Source organism: Sinohyriopsis cumingii, chromosome 13 (genome assembly GCF_028554795.1).
Source record: "Sinohyriopsis cumingii isolate HCF-2022 chromosome 13, ASM2855479v2, whole genome shotgun sequence".
NCBI lineage: Eukaryota > Metazoa > Mollusca > Bivalvia > Unionida > Unionidae > Sinohyriopsis > Sinohyriopsis cumingii.
Genome location: NC_142973.1, coordinates 37902632 through 37920002, shown reverse-complemented (window position 1 = coordinate 37920002; position 17371 = coordinate 37902632). Strand labels below are relative to the sequence as shown.

Below are 17371 nucleotides of genomic sequence, written 5' to 3'. Positions count from 1 at the left end.
TAGTCAGTACCAAACTTAAATAAAAGTGATGGAATCAGATGGATTTTTGCATTTTCCAATGTGACTGGATGGAACACATTAACTATGCTGTGGAAATTTCATTTTTGTAGGGAAAAAGTTTATGCCAACAGCAGCTTAAAACGCAAACTACGGTAACTTTTACCGACTTGGAACATACTTTAAAGTAAATGTGCTTCGTCATTCGTTACATGATTGTGCTATGTTTTTCCACTGAATTCAGACCAATATGACCTGTTACAAAATTAATGAATATTTTAAAGCTGTGTGTGCATATTTTCGATGGAATCACTTGTATTGTGGATTCAATGTATATGATGAGGTTCACAGGTGAGTACACGGTGTTGATACTCTATTCATGCTGTACATTAGACATTTATATATAAACAGGATTCACATATATGTAACAATTCATGGTTCTCTAAATAAAGTAAACTATTATATTATGTCTTCTCTGTTTTCACTACAGGTGTATTTCTCATTTAATATGCATCGATTTAAGATGGTAACTGTGCCGATGAAGCACGTATTTTACCACCCGCATTTATTACCCACACCCTCCCACCATTTTTTTTGTTTTGTGGGGGGTACATTTTCTTCAGCTAACTGACTTGGTTGCATATAACACGGTTTGGTATATAACGCAGTCAGGTTTTATGGCTTGCAACTACCGTGTTATAGCGGGGTCACACTGTACATGTAATTGTATCCTCATTGCTCTTCATGGTCAGATAGTTTCATTAATTTAATATGAAGTCAACTGAGCTAACTTAGCATCACATAGTTATACAGTAGTGAAAGTTAAATGTCCTGAAAGTTTCTGTCACATGTTGTCTCTTCTGACATCTTGTTAATTATTTGTGTTAAACATAAGAGTGAATTTACATGTACATTTGCTTTTGACATCTGTAAAGTCACTGTAGGATTATACTATATCAATCTTCATGCTTGATGTTATAAACATATTATGCACATTATCACTATGAAATGAAATAACTATGATTCATGTTTTTATCATTTCCAGTTGATTCATGTGCTTTTCTGATCTAATGTTAGTACATTATACTGTATTATCCTTCTTCGTGTCTGATATTATTACAGTGTTGTGCACTGATAGAGAAATTAATAATAAAATATTATTGATTTGCATAATAATTACATGTTTTCATTTTTCCTTTAAGCTGCAAGATATGCATCTGTGTTCATCCCTGCAGCGCCAGGAGCAGTATATGACTTGCTCAAGAATCAAGACCTGGCTCAAATTATCAGCCACTTTGTAAGGGAAAAGAGTAAGTTTTACTTTCACAATGCACTCTACTGGTCCTAATAAAGTTTTATTATTATTAATATTATTTTTTTTGTGTGTGTGGAATCAGTCATATCCAGATTCTGGCCACTTGAAAATTTAGTTACATCAGAATAAAAGTTGTAGTCTCTGCAATATTTTTATTGACAAAATGTTAAGAAAAAACTTGTGCTCTCTTAATTCTCAAAACTCTGAATTTAAAATATGTTGTCCTTCTTTTACATTTAGTTTTTTCTTAAGACTACCTTGAAAAATTATGTCAAATAATTATTATTTTGTAGTATTGACCATTTATGGAAATAAAGAGATCATACCCAAAACAAGGTCAGTGGCCTAATGGTACTAATGTAGAAATAAATGTTAAAATTTTGTTTAATTCTGCTCCCAGTTCAATAATCCAATCACAATAAAATACACTCTGATAAAGATGATAATAGAGGGCTGCATTGTAGATTAGATTCTCAATAAAAATGTAAATTTGATGAGAAAATGTAAAATGGCCTCACAACTCTTGTTTTAAAATATGTAAGCTATACTGTGGTTGTTAGGGACAGCCTTAGTAAGGAGTAATCACTAACAGTATTTTTTCAGGACTGAAACCAAGAACTTTTGTATATACTATAATCAAATGATACGACTCACTGGCCAATGGTCATTGGCCTTCACTTTAGCATGTATTGAAACATAATTTGTTGCTGGTTAAGAAAACATCAAATGGCTTCTGAATTCATTTAAAATGCTTGTGTTGCTTTGTTACAGTGACTGACTTAATAAAGTTCATTCATTAATTAAATTATTTAGGAATTATGTACTGTACTGGCCATTGTTCAGTTGCTAATGAACAGCAGTACATATTGTAATGGCAGTAAGAGATGATACTCATCAATCAGTACATTTTCTTAGCGAAAAAAGAAGATATAGAATGTCAGATCTATGAATGAGAGTAGCATCTCAGATAACAGTTGCCATTTCAAGTTGATCAAAGGCCTTTGTGAACAGTTATAAATGATGTTTACTTCGTCATTTCTTGATCACCTATTCATTAATAGATGCCATGATTAAAATTTACCTGAAGGTAAGAAATAGTTCAGCAAGTTTTAATTCAGGCAAAAATAGTTATGTTTTTTTATAAGGGATTATATCAAGCATACTCAACAAACAATAAATTGGTCATTTGACATATCACTATCATGCAGCAGTATTTTTTCAAAGCTGTTTGAAATGTAAACTTCGCAATTAAAATAAAAAGCAATAAAATACGTAGTTAAAAAATAATAGAAGAATGAAATGATCAGTGACCATTCTGCACAATTATAAATGGTGGTTCTTTTATTTCTTAATCTACTGTTTCATTATTTGATGCCTCATTTACAAATTAAATAGAAGTTAACAGATAGTTCAGGTAAGTTTTTATTTTTAAGGTAACAGATAGTTATGTTTTTCATATGGGATTATATCTCACTGCAAACAATACATTAGTTGTTACATGTATCTAGATCATATATTGGTATTATTACAAGTCGTAGGTCTTAAACTAAATAAATGTAAAGAGCGAAAAGCAACAGGCTTTGTAAAATTTAGCAAATAATATATTTCCCCAGAATAGAAAGTTAAAAATGTGAAAAAGAACTTACAGTATTGCAAATTAAATCCCAAATAATCCTAGAATTTCTAACACAAATCCTAATGATTCAAGTTCTGAATAAATTTCAGTGGTATTCCAAAATATATCCAATGCTGAAAGTGTTGATGTGCCTGTGATGGTCTATGTTGTAGTGATGTGCCAACAGTCTTTTGTTGAATTGCAATAATACAATCCAAGAATATATCCTTATTTGAATTTCACTATAAATCCAAGTCTCTATTTCCAAGAATGTTATTTTTGAGCACTTTATGTACAGAGAAGGATAACTTGGATTAAATTATTTGAATAAAGAGATTCCAACCCAAACACAACAAAAATACAATTGGTTCTGTTCAGATCTTGCAGTATGAATCAATAATTTCTAGATAAACAAGATTATATAGTCTTCTACTTGACCTCAGGTCACAATTAGCATTTTCTGAAAAAACTATTACCTAATGGAAAATTTCATTCTTGAAGGCTACAAATGTTTACAAGATAAAATCTTATTTATAATTAGAAGTTCTGTTACTAAAATTATTACAAAAAATATAGTAAACAACAGGTAGACCCAGCATTTCACGGGGAATATAGAATGTTCTGGACTCAGATTGTGATAAACATGTTGTTTACAAGACCAAAATCAATGATTCAGGTCAGGTAGAAAATGAACTTGATTTTGGATAAGGTCAAAGTCCAAAATACAATTATCCATAGTATATAATGAATAAAAACTAAAAATTCGAAAAATTAACTAACAAACAAAGCAAATTAAATATACATAACAGTATTTTTTCAGAGCTGTTGGAAATGTGAACTTCTTTTGATTGAAATGAAAAAGAGCAAAATACATTGTGACCCCGCTATAGCGCGCTCTGTTATAACCCGAATTCGGATATAATGCGGTCGTTGTGTGGCTCCTGAAATTTCATGTACATGTATTTTTCTTGTGCACAAAAAAAAAATCTTAAAAAGCATGAAGAAAAACGTAAACAGTTGCTTATCATTTTGGGGAAGAGATCACGTATGAATAATACACGATGATCGTGGCTTGGCTCCTGAAATTTTATAAGTTTATTCTGCGATCGCGTAGGTCTTCGCTGATGTCGCAAACCTGGATTGTTTTTCCTTATTTCCTGCAAAACATACCATGTGGCTTTTTAATTTACTGGCGACATTGTTGGCTGTTTAAACTTTTATATACAACCATTGGTTTGGAGTGGAGAAATTCAGAGGCCCCATGAAAGGAAGCCGCAAACTGGATATAAAATGCACTGAAATTTATCTGTTGTTACATAAACAAATTCTTTGTCCATACTGACAAACCATCAAAACAGTGCATTGTTATATCATAATCCACTTATCTTGACATCTAGCATGAGTTCTGTATGTTGCAAAATATCCGCTTTTCTGTTGTTGACATTTCTGGTAACGGAGATCGACCATATGAGGCATTGTCTCGTAAGCTATGTTTCATCGGATTTTCGGCCACTTGCTAGTAATTAATATCTTTACAAAGACTAACATTTGTATGTGGATGGTAAGTAAAATTCCTTTTCTTTTCACTCAGAATTAAATCCTTCAGAATGCTCACGTTTTCTGTAATAATCCCTGTCATCAGAACACCTGCATCTCTATTGTCCGTTGACCCTTTGTTAATTTTTCAGATGCATGCATGGAAGGCAGTATCACGCTGCTACCAGAAATTAAAAAAATAAAAATGCATCTTACTTACTGGTTTATTCAGTAGGCATGGAGGGATAGTAACTAGAATAGTCTAAACGACGGCCAATTCCTTTTTAAAAATGTACCCAGATAAAATAGTTTGCTGAAATTTCAAAGGAAACAGATTACCTTTGAAGCACTGACTGTTATGAAAACGTACTCAGCAAATGGAAAAAATACCAGTCTCAATCATGCGATACAATTATTTGATGTTGCCGCCACAATAAGAAATGGGCATTCATTTGGTTCTCCAAAGCTGTCCTTTAGCGGTGACTTCAATAGTGCATGCACCCTTCATCAAAGAAAGCCGACTACAATCTTTCATTAACAGCAAAGAACTTTTCTTCAAAGGAAGTCAGTACCAAACTGAAATAAAAGTGATGGAATCTGATGGATTTTTGCATTTTCCAACGTGACTGGAACACGTTAACTGTGCTGTGAAAGTTTCCTTTTTGTAGGGAAAAAGTTTATGCTTGCGAACGCTACCAACGGCAGCTTAAAACGCAAACTATTTTTTAACGACTTGGAACGTACTTTAAAGTAAATGTGTTTTGTCATTCGTTACGTGATTGTGCTATGTTTTTCCACTGAATTCAGACCAATATGACCTGTTACAAAATTAATGAATATTTTAAAGCTCTGTGTGTGCATATTTTCAATGGAATCACTTGTATTGTGGATCCAGTGTATATGATGAGGTTCACACGTGAGTACACGGTGTTGATACTCTATTTATGCTATACATTAGACATTTATATATAAACAGGATTCACGAATATGTACCAATTCATGGTTCTCTAAATAAAGTAAACTATTATATTATTCTTCTCTGTTTTCACTACAGGTGTATTTCTCATTTAATATGCAACGATTTAAGATGGTAACTGTGCTGACGAAGCAAGTATTTTACCGACTGCATATATTACCCACACCCTCCCACAATTTTTTTTGTTTTGGGGGGGTACATTTTCTTCAGCTAACAGACTTGGTTGCATATAACATGGTTCGGTATTTAACGTGGTTGGGTTTTATGGCTCCCAACTACCGTGTTATAGCAGGGTCACACTGTATAAGGTTAAAACAAATAATAAAAGAATGAAATGATCATTGACCTTTCTGCATGACTATAAATGGTGATTCTTTTATTATATAATGTCCTGTTTAATTATTTGATGCCTCAGTTAAGAACTTGCCCAAAGTTAATCACCGTTTTTAGCAAAATGATACTTTGATCATTGGACGTGTATAAATCATACCTCAGTATAATTTTGAAGCTGTTTGAAATGAGAACCTCTCCAATTTTAAAACCCATGAATACCAGGTTAAATAATAATACAGCGATAAAATTTGAACAAATCCCCACCTTATTGATTTTAATCTCTTATGCATTCTTGTAAGAAAACATGATGGCAGTATTTTTGTTCATTTATATTTGCAAATGTAAATCTTAGAACTTTTATGTATGAAAATTTAAAGGATGTAACAGAAATATGAGGTGTTCTGTACGAGAAAATATTATACATTTAATAAATTATTATTTTTATAACTAGATGGTGTGCAAAATATTAAAGGGTACAGAAAATTAAATGACATAGGGTACTTCATAAAAGGCTTTGACTGCATGTTGACACCTTTTCAAGGAATAATCTTTCAGTTGCCTCCTGTTAATATGCACCCATATGTTGTAACAGGTGTCTAATAATACCCTAATTGCATTATACAGTTCCTCAGGTGTGTGATGACTATTTGCATGGCAGGTACTTATCGATGACTGTTGGAAGTTATGTTAAAAAACTGACCACTTTCCTTATGGAAGTTGACATTATAACCAATATTATTTGAGTCTTTTGTTTATTTAGATTTTGGATTTGATGGATTCAGTGTCATTAGAGACTGCTGCATTCCTTACACACATGTGTGAATTGGATTGTCTGCATTGCCTAATGTATGATTAAAATGGTTTAAAGATAATGGGAATGATAAATACACAAATCTGCATATGTTTTTGTTCTGTTTTGGCAGAGTTTGATATATTATACGTAAACATCAAGGCCATTTGGCCAAGGCTTATTCTTAAGCCATATCAAACAAGTTCTTTACCCCACATGAGCATCTGTCATATTCCACTGTTGGCCTAGATTCAAAGAATTAAACTGCTGAAATATATTAGCCATCCAAACTACAATAATATGGATAATTTCTTTTTCTGGTCCCAAAAGTTTCAACATGATGTCACTTTTCTTAAACATTTTCATTTGTATGGATTTATTTAATGTGGTTTTCTATTTATTACTTGCCCCTATTTTAACGCTTTCTTAATATTTTTAGCTCTACTGTACAAATAAAATTGAAAATGAACTGGGATTTATTCACTGCGTCTAAAAATATCTGCACATGGATATCAGAGAAGGCAATAAGTAGTTCAGATATAGACGTGTGATATGGAAATATTGATTTATATCAAATGTGAGACCAAATATGTAATATTAAATAGGTATGTGATATGTAGAATCTAATGGTATTATTGAATTGACATTGTAAATTTTGATTGTTATTTTGTTTTCTTATGTTCCTAGTTTAGGCTCTAATAAACAGTAACAAAAAAAAGTGAAAACAACAAGCTTTAAAAATTTAACAAATATTTTATTTCCCTGGAAAAACAGTTTAAAAAATGAAAAAAATAAGAACTTATGGTTTTAGGAATCAAATCCAAAAATAATCCAAGAATAATCCATGAATTAAATTTTAGAAGTCTTAATAATGAAATGTTCTAATAATTCAAGTTTGAGTCCTGACAAAAAATCCAAAATGGAAGGCGATGATGTATACTGTAGCCTTTATGGTGCTGTAGCATCTACAGTTCTATGTTATTCCACAGACAAAAATATTCCAGTGTTTGAATTTCTGAATAAAATTTAAGCAAATGTCTTTGTCCAAGAATTCTGTATGAGCACTCCTATATTTCCAGGAAAAAGATTTAATCTATTAGAATCCAAATAATTTGAATAAAAATTAAAATAGAACTCAAAACTGTCACAACAAAAGGAACACCTTTTTGTCCATCCCAGTGTTTAGAAGCTCAACTCCTAATTTCTCTATAAGCAAAGGTTATGCAGTAACTTGAGACACAAAACAGATTCCCAGATGAGGATCATGTGATCACATTCTAGAATGGTTTAGAAGGTATCCACAAGTCTAATGGCACTTAGTCCAGTACAGCCTCATTTTCCTTATTATCATTCACACATTAAAAATGAATTTAAAAAAGGTTGTTTACTTGATTCTCCATCAAGGCCAGGAACTAGGTCAGCATAAGATACACAGTTCGATGTTTACAACTAACAGTCAGGTCAAACTAATTTTCTGGAAAATATCAAATTCCTAGTAAACAAACTTACATTACCTCGACATATAATAAAATTAAAAATAAAAAGATTTTAAAACTTACAAGCAATTAAATTAAATCAAATATAAATTAAATTATATATACATGTACATAACAGTGTAAAGTTATTTATTTTTAAATTGCTTACATTTGCATGAGTACAATGTGCAGCATTTTTTCCCATAGATTTTACATTTTATGATGCACAAGCCAATGACATTCTCTTATTTTATGTATGATTTTGTTTACCAAATTGATGTTAACTTTAGTTTTTTCTTACAACAATAAAAAAGTTATTCTGATTCAATATTTGGTCACAAATTTATTTTTGAAAGCTTGTACAAACTTGTAGTTAGAGAGATGTGCAGACTTGCCACAAATTAATAGCAAGCTTGCCAATAGTTAGTAACAAGCTTGCCATTAGTAACAAGCTTGCAACAAGTTTGTAGCAAGCTTGCCAGTAGATAATAACAAGCTTGCCACAAGTTAGTAACAAGCTTGCCACAAGTTGGTAACAAGCTTGTCAGTAGTTAGTAACAAGCTTGCCACAAGTTAGTGATAAGGTTGCCACAAGTTAGTAACAAGCTTGCCACAAGTTGGTAACAAGCTTGTCAATAGTTAGTAACAAGCTTGCCACAACTTAGTAACAAGCTTGCAAATCAATAGTAACAAGCTTGTCAGAAGTTGGTAGCAAGCTTGTCAGTAGGTAGTAACAATCTTGCTACAAGTTAGTAATAAGCTTGCCACAAGTTAGTAACAAGCTTGCCACAGGTTAGTAACAAGCTTGCAAATAGATAATAACAAGTTTGCCACAAGTTAGTAACAAGCTTGTAATGAGTTAGTAACAAGATTGCAAATAGATAGTAACAAGCTTGCCAATAGTAGCAAGCTTACCAATAGTTCATAACAAGTGTGCCACAAGTTAGTAACAATCTTACCAATAGTTAATAACAAGCTTGCAACAAGTTAGTTGTTGTTGTTGTTGTTGTTGTAGGGTTTAATGCAATTTTTCAGCACACAATAGGCTGTACATTGCGACCAGTATTAACAATGGAGGAAGAACCCGGGAAAACCCCAGAAAGAACCACCAACACATGAGAAGCTACTGGCAAGCTTTCTCACATACCCACATTGTCTGAGTCCGAGACTTGAACCCACGTAGACAGAGGTGAGATGGCAGTGATCCGTAACAGAGAGCACTTTAGACCAGTCGGCCACTCAGGGCCCCCAACATGTTAGTAACGAGCTTGTAAATAGATAGTAACAAGCTTGCCAATAGTTAGTAACAAGTTTGAAAACAGTAACAAGCTTACCACAAGCTGGTAACAAGCTTGCCATAAGTTAGTAACAAGCTTGCAAGTAGATAGTAACAAGCTTGCAAAAAGTTAGTAACAAGCTTGCAGATAGATAGTAACAAGCTTGCAAATAGATAGTAACAAGCTTGCAAAAATAGATAGCAACAAGCTTGCCAGTGGTTAGTAACAAATTTGCAAATAGATAGTAACAAGCTTGCCAATGGTTAGTAATAAGTTTGCAGATAGTAACAAGCTTGCCAATGGTTAGTAACAAGCTTGCAAATAGATAGTAACAAGCTTGCCAATGGTTAGTAACAAGGGTGCAAATAGATAGTAACAAGCTTGCAAATAGATAGTAACAAGCTTGCCAATGGTTAGTAACAAGGTTGCCAATGGTTAGTAACAAGGTTGCAAATAGATAGTAACAAGCTTGCAGATAGATAGTAACAAGCTTGCCAATGGTTAGTAACAAGGTTGCAAATAGATAGTAACAAGGTTGCAAATAGATAGTAACAAGCTTGCAAATAGATAGTAACAAGCTTGCCAATGGTTAGTAACAAGGTTGCAAATAGATAGTAAAAAGCTTGCCAATGGTTAGTAACAAGGTTGCAAATAGATAGTAACAAGCTTGCAAATAGATAGTAACAAGCTTGCCAATGGTTAGTAACAAGGTTGCAAATAGATAGTAACAAGCTTGCAAATAGATAGTAACAAGCTTGCCAATGGTTAGTGACAAGCTTGCAAATAGTAACAAGGTTGCAAATAGATAGTAACAAGGTTGCAAATAGATAGTAACAAGCTTGCAAATAGATAGTAATAAGGTTGCCACATGTTGGTAGCAAGCTTGCCAATAGTTAGTATCAAGCTTGTCACAAGTTAGTAATAAGCTTGCAAATAATTAGTAACAAGCTTGCCAGAAGTTAGTTATAAGCTTGCAGAGAGTTAGTAATAAGCTTGCCACAGGTTAGTAATAAGCTTGCCACAGGTTAGTAATAAGCTTGCCACTGGTTAGTAATAAGCTTGTGCGTGTTTATCATACTATCTTGTTAAATAAGCACACACAAAATAAGCATGTACAAACTTTCTGCATGGTTCCAAGTCCAAGCTTGATGCAACCTTTTTTAATTAGCTTGTGGCAAGATTTTTATAATCATTCTCCAGTTTCTCTAATTGGATTCAGGAGTGTCTTTACTTACTTACCTTTTTCTATTTCAATTTGAATACAGAAACATAAAGATTAAAATATATTTTCTTTAATGGCACTTTGTGGGGTTCATAAATTTCACTCAGCCTTAAAATGTGCTTGGAAAGCCTATGGCATGATTATATGGTATTTTAGTGTCAAATGAAATTGATCTACCCCCTGAGCAGGTATAAACTTTCCATAATCATTAACATAGATCAAACACAAGGATTTTATGTTGACAGTTAGTTATCAGTTGCAAAATAGTTGTAATCTTATAAAGTGTACATAAAATGTAATAAAAAATGTTTGAAAAATGCTTAAGTTGTGATGGTTTGAATTTGCATATGATATATAGTGGCAATCAGATCTGGGACAAACATTAGCCCTGATGACGCACCTTTGCCAGCCATGTAATTGGTTGGTGGTTCATAGGTAACAGAATATACTGGGGCTTGAGTGACATACAAGGAAGTGTTAATTCAATATGCCTTGACTTTGAATGAAGATTAAAGAAATATAAAATGGGCATCCAGAAGCAGTTCCTTACCAAATTTACTGCTTTCCTCAAAAAAAACAAGAGTGATTTGCGGAGAGATTAGGATGATAAGTGGCTGTCATAGTAACACTGTTGACCATATGAATTGACAAAGAATTTGATCTTTCAGAGGTTGAATAAAACCTTTTTATAAAAATGATATGAATTTCAGGGACAGTTTCTAAAATATTTGTCAATAAAGATAACAGAAGGAATTTTTTAATATATTTATAAATAGTAATATTCTACTACCGCTTGAGTTCAAGTTTTTTTTAGAAACTAAAAATGTTTTGGATGCAGGATGTTTATGAATTTGATGGGAAAATTACCCTCATTCTGGTTCTGTTACTGTGTCTTAGCATTTTATATGAATTTTGTTTACAATTACTTATTCCATGTCTTAACATCAGTCTTAGTGGAATAAATCTTAAGTTGTATTTCAGTTAATATTTGAGAGGAATTATATATTGATGTATAAAGTGGAATTACAAAGTGATCAATAAAATTTCAGATTAAATCAATATTTTTTGGTTTTAGGGAATTGATTCAAGGGTATTTTTGATTATATCATTGTGATACATCAAGACTGTTAGCACATCAATACTATTCTAAGCTAATGGTACATCAGCATGTTCAAAATTGGAATTCATTTAGAACACCACTGTAATTTGTTCAGAATACTCTATACTTTTTTGGACTTTTGATAGAACTTTATCACTCTTTTTGATTTAATTCACAATACTGTCAGTTCTTTTTAAATGTTATAAAACTTTTTATTCTGGAGAAATAAATGTAGAAAACTTCATATGTGTATTTGACTAAAGTCTGCAATAAAGCTTTATTATGTAAATATTTAATTTGTATTGTGTGTTGGACCTTTGTCTGTAATTGAAGTTAGAGGTCTACCTGACTTCTCATATGTTTTTCTTGTTAGGAACCTATGAATAGATTGTTTACCTGGATTTGAATTTAATATCCAACCTTTATTATGACCATGGAATATTTTATAAACAAAGTTTGTTTAAAGTTTGGGGTAATTTTTCATTAAGATTATTGAGTTTTTTTCCAGAAAAGGTTATTGTAACACAGGTAAAGTGGGCAAGTATATAAAGGTTGAAATCAACAAGATTATTCATTCCAATCTGAACATCAGTTTTGGTGGAATCAATTTTAATTATGTTAGTGATAACTTCAGAATAAACATTTATCTACATTATTCATTGGAATTACAAAGTGCTCATTGAAATTTTGCACCAAAAATCTATTTTGGAATTACTGTGAATTCATTCAAGAACATTCTGGATGCGATCATTGTGATACTGCAAAACTATTGATATGTTGGCACATTCAAGACTTGTTACATCAGCACATCATGACTTTCACTTCATTTGGAATATTTTATGTGTTTGGACTTGGGATAGAAATTTTAGCATTATTTGGGATTTTTTAATTCACAGTACTGTAAGTTTCTCCTAAGTTTTTCATTATATAAATTAGAGAATTAAAGTATTTGATTAGTTGTGTATTTGTTGAATTTTACAAAACTTGTTGGTTTTGCTTTTTCTGTTACTTAGTTTAAGACCATAGCATTGTAACACATGGACTTTTTTAAAATGTACGTCTTTAATTTTTTTGCATGCTTCCTCCTTTTCTTTTGTCATTAGCATAATTCTTAACATGAGAATAGGAAGGTATCTCTGTCCATATTTGCAAGCAAATACAGATTTAAATGAGAGAGCATTTTGATGGCACTGTTTGAAAGATGTAAGCTTGATATCTTTTAATCATGTTTGTAATCAGTAAATGTGTATTATGTGTAACTGTGTTGTAACTGTAAATTGCTTGCTTTTCTCAACATTTTTTTTGACAGATATTTTGCTTATAGGAAGACTATGTAAGGTACAGCTTTTCCTCATTATAATGTGATTCCAGATATAAAATAGTATCATTATGGACCTCAAGACCAGAATGGTACCAATGTATAACAACTAAGGTGATTGTTGTTGTTGTAGGGTTTAATGCCATTTTTCAGCACACAATAGGCTATACATGGCAGCCAGTATTAATGGTGGAGGAAGAACCCGGGAAAGAACCAAACCACTGACCCACGAGAAGCTACTGGCAAGCTTTCTCACATACCCACATTAGCCGAATCCGAGACTCAAACCCATGCAGACAGAGGTGAAATGGCAGTGATCCATAACGGAGAGCGCTTTAGACCACTTGGCCACTCAGGGCCCCCAATATAGGTGAAAGAAACAACATAAATCTTAGTGTATATCTTTATTTCTTTCTAAAAACACCTATTTAATAATAAATCTTTATCATACCCACTATAATGCAGTTCTGTCTGTATATTTTTCTTATCTTGATTCTGTGTGGGTTTTTTGTTTTGTTTCTTTTTGCTTGGATTCCCATTGTGAGGCTTTAAGATGACCTTTTCAGGCCCCACCGATTTTATGAGTCTACATTGTGCTAACATTAGCTTGGACCAGTTGGATATCCTTTGGGTGTAATGATCACATGTTACTGACATGTGTCATGTTGAAATCTGCCTTGTGATCTTCATCTGTCCAAAGCCAATAATAGTGTTGTCAACTTTTATGAGTGTTGATGCCTCAGACTATTGATTTGCTAGCTTTGAGTTGCACAGGTTAAACATAAATTGAAGATATGCCTGTAAGCCAGTAGGAAAATTTAGGAGCCTCAAAGGACCTACAACTATTTCATATTAGTGAATTTTATTTTGCAACATGCCTCTTCAATTGTAGAGATTTCCTGAAATGTTTGATATTTAAAAATATGAAGGTGAATGACACCATGTCATGGTAGTTCTTGATGGCACCTGAAGGGTGCTAATCTAATAGGAATGATACTGTTTTTAAAAAAAATCATTGGTTAATACACATCATGATGATGATGATGATGATGATGATGATAAAACATTATTATTTTATATTGTATATGAATTGTATTTAATGCTCTACCATAGATTGAATTTTAAAATTATATTCATTCACCAATTTAGAACAGTTTACTGATTTTAAAAGAAGTAAAATACAGTATAACTGTAATTTTTGCAAGTTTTCACATGCTCTGTATTTACATACACCAGCAATCCATGAAATGTATTGTTAAATGTATTCTACTTTTTGGTACTTCAAACTATATATTTTTCTTCAAATTCTTGTAATGTTTAAATGTTTCAATGAGAAGATTGACATGTGGCAGAAAAATCCCAAAACATAAAGCTAAACTTGTCACAAAGGAAAAAAGTAATTAAAATCATATAGAACTAAGAGTATGGTGTTGTTTTATCATTGTTTCTTATTTTTAACTGTACAGGTCATAGACCTGAAGAACTCATGGGAAAATCTGTTGTCCTTTGTCCTAAACTACTTGGAGGATTGCCGTGAAGCATTCCACCCACATTCATCTCATGGTCTACTTTGTCATGCTACTCCTCCTGAATGGATGGTCATAACAGGATGGGGGTTTTCATTAAAAGACTGCATGTGATATCTAGTTAGTCCTAAATGAAAACAGTGCAGATCTATTATCCAATATGGCCATCACAGCAGCCATCTTGAAAATCTTATCACTGCTCCTCATGAACAGAAAGTCATATTGACATAGGGTTTTCATCAGATGTATGATGTCCAGACATAGGGTTTTCATCGGATGATTTCTGTATGATTTCTAAACATAGGGTTTTCATCAGATGACTTCTCTATGATGTCCAGACATAGGGTTTTTATCAGATGACTCCTGTATGATGTCCAGACATAGGGTTTTCATCAGATGATTTCTCTATGATGTCCAGACATAGGGTTTTTATCAGATGACTTCTGCATGATGTCCAGACATAGGGTTTTCATCAGATGATTTCTCTATGATGTCCAGACATAGGGTTTTTATCAGATGAGTCCTGTATGATGTCCAGACATGGGGTTTTCATCAGATGATTTCTCTATGATGTCCAGACATAGGGTTTTCATCACATGATTTCTCTATGATGTCCAGACATAGGGTTTTTATCAGATGACTCCTATATGATGTCCAGACATAGGGTTTTCATCAGATGATTTCTCTATGATGTCCAGACATAGGGTTTTTATCAGATGACTTATGTATGATATCCAAACATAGGGTTTTCATCAGATGATTTCTCTATGATGTCCAGACATAGGGTTTTTATCAGATGACTCCTGTATGATGTCCAGACATAGGGTTTTCATCAGATGATTTCTCTATGATGTCCAGACATTGGGTTTTTATCAGATGACTCCTGTATGATGTCCAGATATAGTCTTTTCATCAGATGATTTCTCTATGATGTCCAGACATTGGGTTTTTATCAGATGACTTCTGTATGATGTCCAGGCATAGGGTTTTCATCGGATGATTTCTCTATGATGTCCAGACATTGGTTTTTTTTCAGATGACTCCTGTATGATGTCCAGACATAGGGTTTACATCAGATGATTTCTCTATGATGTCCAGACATAGGGTTTTCATCAGATGATTTCTCTATGATATCCAAACATAGGGTTTTTATCAGATGACTCCTGGATGATGTCCAGATGATCCTAAATGAAAATACTGCACCTTACATATCCCGTATGGTCATGACAGCAACCGTCTGGAAAATTTTGATGTTGTTGTTGTTTCTTCGGATGGGGATTTTACTACACAACTTCTTTTAATGATTAAAATGAAAGTGGTTCTTCTCAGACTTCCATTATTGGCCACCATTAAGGTTATCTTGAAATTCTTGCTATCACTGCTCTTGAATGAGTGGTCAGATCAGAATGAGGCTTTTGCTGTGAGACTCCTTGTGATGTCTAGTTGGTTGTAAAAGTGCTTCCAGTCTGACTGCCAATATGCCCACAACAATGGCCATCTTGAAAACATTGTTTTCACAACTTCTCCTAGATAATGATCATATCAATATTGTGCTTTCATCAAAAGACTTCTAATGATGTGTTTTGGTCCTAAATGGAATTGGTGCCAATCTGATATCCAACATGGCCAATTTTGTAGCCAACAGGAAACTTTTGTTATTGTTGCTCCTCCAAAATGGAAAGTAATGTCAACATTTGGATTCAACTGGAAGACTTCTGATGATGTTAGTCCTAAATGATATATTGTTGGTCATAAATGAAAATAGTGCCAGTTTGACCTCAAATGTGTCCACCACAGCAGCTAATTTGAAAATCTTGTTATTGCTTTAGAATATCAGAGATGGTTTCAACACTCAGCAGTGCAAAGGAAGAAGTGGTTTTAGTGGCAAGGGACTTTGGTTATTTGTTTTTAAGATTCATATTTTCATGTTTCATATTTGAATAAAGAATTGTGATTGAGATGTCAGCTGACCAATACATTGTTTGTTAGGTCAGTACTTGATCCACTCTCTCATGAAAAACAAAAAAAAAATGTGTTCATTTTGGGTAAACATACAATTGAGGCATCAAATAAAAAAAAAACAGAAAGAAATATTTTTCTATTGCTGCTAATATTGCAGAAAGTTGTTTTTTGCGAGGGTATTACCATATTATACTTATTGCTTGTTGTTCCTGTTGTCATCTTATCATTAATGATGTTATCCTACAGGAAACAATTGTTATTTTACCTTGTGTTTACATAACCCATCTGGCTATGTTCATAATGCAATTGATTTTTAATTTATCCTCAGTACAGGTGAAGTCAACTTTAAAATATTCCTTACCTAATGAAATGTATTTTATGTTCAGTATCATATAGTGGTTATCATCTTTTACAAATTAATTCGGTGGTCAGTAAGGACCAAATAAATAATTACCATTTATGATAAGTATTATACATTATACAGAAAGAACTTTGAGCTTCTCCTTTTGAAAGTGTATGGCCTAATTGATTTCTCAGTTGAAAATCAACCCTTATTCTTCCCTCCATATTTTTGTTATTGTTTTTACAGGCAATAATGACAAATAAGTGATGCTTGTTGTTGTCATTTAGAATCTATTCATTAACAGCAGGACAGTGGCCTTTACAGTCCTTAAACAGTATTGAGTGACCTATTTTACCACTGTCATAAACACTACAGATAGCTTGCAAGCTTTATCATAGGTGAGAGAGAGAGAGTCCAGTTTATGTTGCAAGAGATGGAAATTATGTATGCGTGTCTGTGCAGGTTGTAGGAGAGAGAAAAAGAGGGCAAGAGAGAAAGAGTGCAAGAGAAATGGTAAGAAAGAGAAGAGAAAAAGAGGGCAAGAGAAAGAGAAAATATGCATAGTAGCACCCTTGCACATGAGGAAG

At 32.9% G+C, this 17371-nt stretch overlaps 1 protein-coding gene across 3 annotated transcripts in view; it reads left to right on the top strand.

The window, feature by feature from the left end:
- LOC149785229 (glutamine amidotransferase-like class 1 domain-containing protein 1) overlaps positions 1 to 17371 on the top strand; it is a 49813-nt gene that overhangs the window by 12628 nt on the left and 19814 nt on the right. For all 3 annotated transcript variants that reach the window (XM_089979058.1, XM_089979060.1, XM_089979061.1), the window contains exon 4: positions 1200 to 1307. In XM_089979058.1, coding sequence (XP_089835184.1) covers positions 1200 to 1307 — 108 coding nt within the window. The remainder of the gene's footprint in view (positions 1 to 1199; positions 1308 to 17371) is intronic.